At 42.0% G+C, this 5,000-nt stretch overlaps 1 protein-coding gene across 1 annotated transcript in view; it reads left to right on the top strand.

Annotated features, from left to right (window-relative positions):
- Positions 1–74: 74 nt before the first annotated feature.
- pigg (phosphatidylinositol glycan anchor biosynthesis class G (EMM blood group)) overlaps positions 75–5,000 on the top strand; it is a 172,295-nt gene continuing 167,369 nt past the window's right edge. The window contains 2 exon segments of the mRNA XM_063188079.1: positions 75–682; positions 1,654–1,859. Of these exon segments, the coding sequence (XP_063044149.1) occupies positions 529–682; positions 1,654–1,859 (360 nt within the window). The 5' untranslated portion in view covers positions 75–528.

Here is a 5,000-nt window from a genome sequence, read left to right as displayed (position 1 = left end):
TCCGCGAACCAAAATGACGCCATTCGGTTTAACCCTTCTTGCTACCCTTACATCAACACAACACGGAAGTAATGCCACCTGTTCTTTGAATTTCATTCACCACATCAACTTAATTCTCTCTTCCGTTTCATTAGCTGTTTCAAAATCAAGCTTATGTTCAGATAGTGTAAATTGAATCAGTTCTAACGGTGTGTAGTTGACAACACAACCGCGCGCTTTGCTGACAGTCTTCATGCATTTTTTGCAAAGGATTTCACCATTGAGGGGATTAAGTTGTATGCAGCCAATGTAACCTATCCCATCGCTGAGAAGAAAACGTATTTTACTGCATAAATGGTTTTTGGAAGGTTGCATTTTTGTAGTTTTATCGTTACAGCAGGTCTAGTTCCAGGAAACGAAACGATGAGTATGGTTGAGCTCAGCTAAGTCAGCACCCTGACTTGACAGCTCGAACTGTCAAACATCAGATAGCTAAGCTAACCCTTTGATTGAGCTGGACTGCCAAGGGGTAGCTAAAACATTGTCACCATGAGAGTAAGTTCATCCGTTTTTGCCTCCTTTTGCCTCATATTTGAGCTGTTTGGCCTGGCACTGTTCTTGAGGGGATTTTTCCCTCTTCCTGTCAAATCATCATTTTCTTCCAAAAGTAAAGTTTCGGACCTGCCAGCTGAACCACTGACAGGTAGGTTTCCATTCTAACTACTGTAGTGATGTGTTTTGGTGCTGATAGTTGTGTTGGTGCTGTTATAATTGTGTCATGCATCCTCTACATTTATATGAAGAAATATCAACAACAGAAAACGCAAAAACTATTACTGTGTGTGTAAGTGTAAGAATAATAATTACACATCTTTATAAATATAGGCCTAATAGTTCATGATTTAACCCTTGTAAGATATAAGGTTGTTTTTCTTTTTTTTTGCTTGACAAAAATAGGATGAATTATATTCTTCCTCTTTCACATAGAGAGTTGCTGGATTGGCTTATTTTCTGCCAAGACCATGAATCTGACACACCCTTGCACATTTCTATTACACCAATAGATGTAATGGGCATAGATGTTTTGTTCCAACGTTTTCTTAACTTTTACAACACTGATCAGATGTTGAGTAGAAAAGGCAGAGGGTGCAATATATGATAAAAAGGAGTACATATGCTGGGGTCCTCCCAGTTTTTTCTTAGCTGATGCTTTTTTTTTTTTTAAATCCAAAGACTTACATATATTGCAGGGCTATTGGTTACAGTCCCTGGAGCAATGTGGGGTTAGGTGCCTTGCTCAAGGGCACTTCAGCCATGGATGTAGGTGCAAGGAGGCAAGGGCAGGATTTGAACCTTCTACCCTGTGATTTTAAAGTCCAACTCCCCACCCATTACACCAAGGCTGCCCAGTTGTGCATAATGAGGCCCCAGAAGAGTTAGTGACTCAATCTGAGAGCTTTCTTCACTGTCTCATCGTTAGGTCTCTATGTCTAATTCTCACACTCAAAAACATTGCATACACAAAAATTCACAAATAATGAATCGAACAGGTGAATATGAGCTATGACCCACTACCTAATGATTTTTCTATTAATCAATGTGAACACCACACCTTACAAGGAATAATGCATCAAACAAATTTTCCATTCTTTTAAGTGATTTTCTTTTCTCCAGGGAATGGTCCTAATGCATCGAAAATCCCACCACCTTTGTTCAAGAAGGTAGTGATTGTATTAATTGATGCCTTGAGAGAAGACTTTATATTTGGACCAAATGGGGCCAAGTACATGCCGTACACAAGACACCTGGTCGAGCGGGGATCTACGCACAGTTTCATAGCTAAGGCCAGAGCACCGACTGTCACAATGCCAAGGATCAAGGTGAGTGTGTTTTAGTGCGCTCGGTTCTGGCCAAAATTAATGCCCAGCTCCAGCATTCAGAACAATTCAAATAGACCACCAGGTGGCGATATAAGACCAGGCCTAATCTGAGAAGTTGGGCCATGATGTGCAAGTCATGACACTGCAGATTGTTTTTTTAATTTTCATTTTGTTTTATTTCTATACAATAGAATTTGCCGTTTTTGACTTTGCAAACGGAAAAACAATGTTCATTGCCTGTTTTTATCAGGTCCTGATAGGCTACATTGTGTATAAAAAGAATGAAACAACAGGTTTTGTAATAATCAAAATTAAGGACAACATAATACATCCAGTCAGTGTCAAAGTTAAAAAACAAAAAAACAAAAAACCACTAAGAAGACTCAGCTTATTGGATTTTTGTATCAATTGGTTGATTCCTCAATGAATATCTGCATCTCCCTTGATAGTCTTATTGTATAGACTGAAGTGGTGGAAAACTACATTTCAGAGAAGAAAAGGAAAGATAAAGAAAGTTTGTGAGAGTCTATTTTTGACTCACCAGACAGCCACATCCATAGGGGGTCTGTAGGAGTATGATTGTGCGCAGTTTATGCCATTGTCAGAGCTGAAATTGGTGTCTATTTTTAATGGCTTCTGAAGTCTGGGTCAGAGCCCAGACATTTTTCCCATTCGGTCTTTCCTTACCTCATTTTAGGGGTCATCACACTCATCTATTCCTTTTTCCTGAGAATACTTCACATGACGATATGTCTGTGAAGATCCCCATTCACCCTTAGATCAAAAAAGCTAAAGTTCCTGCAGATGTCTGCAAAAGCATGGATGCATCTAATTTTGTTATTTTGAGAGCACGCCCATCTCTGCTCTACCCAATCGTTATTTGTTTTTTAGTATCTAAAGGGAAACCGGTCAGAAACCCCTCTCTCTCTCTCCCTCTCTCTCTCTCTCTCTCTCTCTCTCTCTCTCTCTCTCTCTCTGTCGCTCTCTCTCCAGTAGTTGTTTGGACACTTGTCTGTCAGCAGTCTTTCTCAGTTCATCACTCTATCGGGCCCCCAGTCTCCCAGCTAGTGATGGACGCAGCATGTTATTTCCCCTGTAAGACAAAGAGCCCCTACAACACCCCAAGGTAATAACCTGCACTCCCTCAGGCTGGGTGAGCCTGGATGCTTCCCGGTGACTGAGTGATGGAGAAGAGCCTCGCTCGACCATTCGTCCCCATTAAGAGGGTAGTTTGTTGTGATGTTTCAGACGTTCGCGCCGTGTCTCCTCCAGTACCTCTTGATTCATCTCGGCCTCCCTTGGTGGCTCGGAGATGGATAGGTGTACTATGGAGGGGTGGCCTGATGAAACTAAGTCGGGCCCCACAGGTGAGGCTCCTGGCCCGCCAGTAAAGCAGAGCTGCTGTTGCTAAGGCACATGATCTCTGGCTGGTGAGGTCTAATGTTGTTCACTCGTGGCTAGTCATCCGAGGGGGTTTTGCCTTGTGGAGGGTGCTTATCAATCCCTGAATGGAATTTTTAGTGTGTCATTACTGGAAAGATAGGAGATGATATTGAATGATAATGTTTGTGATTACTGTAATTCAGGCTCATCTAGCTGTCACATCAGTTGTGGGTGAATATAAAAGAATCAGATTCAGTTCAGTATTGCTGTAGACGGTAACTTTTTTATTATTATTATTTTGGTGGACAGATTTTCTTTGCTCACTCCTGAGTTGTAGTGTGTGCAGTAGACTTGAAAAAAGCGGAATATGAAATAAACATCTGAACCCTTTGATGGCCTGCCATGCTAAGGATCTAGGTTTGTTAATTGCATCTCAGTGGCATTGTCAGTGTTTTTTTTCCTCTATATTCAATTGCAACAGGATATGCACTTACCTGCAGTGGCATTCTCCTTTATTACTTGTCAAACATTTGATTGCAATGAGAACATCATGTGTCCTGATGACAGGAGCATTATTACTGCGTCACTTTAAATAACGAGGGAAAGGTGAGTCACACAAGGGCAGCAGATCAATGAGCGCATGGAGACGAATGTTTTCAGTCTGTCTTTGGTGTGTTTCTTTTGCGGCATGTGTCATTGCCTCGGCTGTCCGTCTTCCTCTCTGAGCCTATGAAACCAGCAGTAATGAAGAGTGACTGATAGGGAGAAAGTGGCCAGGGCCGGGAGTTGTTTGGGTGATGATCGAGACAGCACGAGTTGAAGTCTCTCACCTTGCGGTTGCCTTTTTCCGACCCCTAAACAACAGCGTCAGGTTAAATTAATGTGGCTGCCAACCGATGTTGATATTGGAAACTGCAGCCCCTGTGTCAGATTGTCTCTGCCTCTCCCCCATTGCCCATTGGACCCATTTTGTTTTTTGTGTCCTCTTCTCACCTGCCTTTGCATAGCGGGTGATTACCCAGTAGTCGATTACACGGGTGGGTAGTCATGCGTGCTGCTCAGACTGAGCTGTTGGCAAAGCCAGATACACAGGGACAAACGGGAGCGACCACAAGCTAGGGAGTAAATGGTGAGGGCAAAGGAAATGAGCTGTCTGCTCCACAGACATATACTGTAGTACCTAAAGTTACTGTGATGGTGTGACCATCACTAGGGTTGTGGGTGTGCTCTGACCATCACACCATCTTTCCCTTGTCTTACTGTATTGTGCATATTATATGTGATGTACAGGTGGGTTGACAGGTGTTCTTCTAGGTGCTGCTCTGCAGTGACTGCACTCCTGTGGTGATTAAATCTATCTATCTATCTATCTATCTATCTATCTATCTATCTATCTATCTATCTATCTATCTATCTATCTATCTATCTATCTATCTATCTATCTATCTATCTATCTATCTATCTATCTATCTATCTATCTATCTATCTATCTATCTATCTATCTATCTATCTATCTAGTTTTGTACCTGACCCAGAGTCCATGGTTCGAATCCAGACAACAAAACTCGACCTCCCTTCACTAGAGTTAGCTTCAGCTTTATTTTTGTTTTATTTATTTCAGGCATGATGAACCAGACTCTCTTTGAGGTGTGTCGGAGGTCAGGTGGGTTTTGACAGGGGTTCAGTCTTCAGAATGAACTCCTCCTTATTAATCTCGTTTTTAAGCCCTATTGTTGGGGTAGCTTCACTTGTGTACCT

This window comes from Engraulis encrasicolus, chromosome 22 (genome assembly GCF_034702125.1).
Source record: "Engraulis encrasicolus isolate BLACKSEA-1 chromosome 22, IST_EnEncr_1.0, whole genome shotgun sequence".
Lineage (NCBI taxonomy): Eukaryota > Metazoa > Chordata > Actinopteri > Clupeiformes > Engraulidae > Engraulis > Engraulis encrasicolus.
This window is presented reverse-complemented; position numbering and strand designations above follow the sequence as displayed.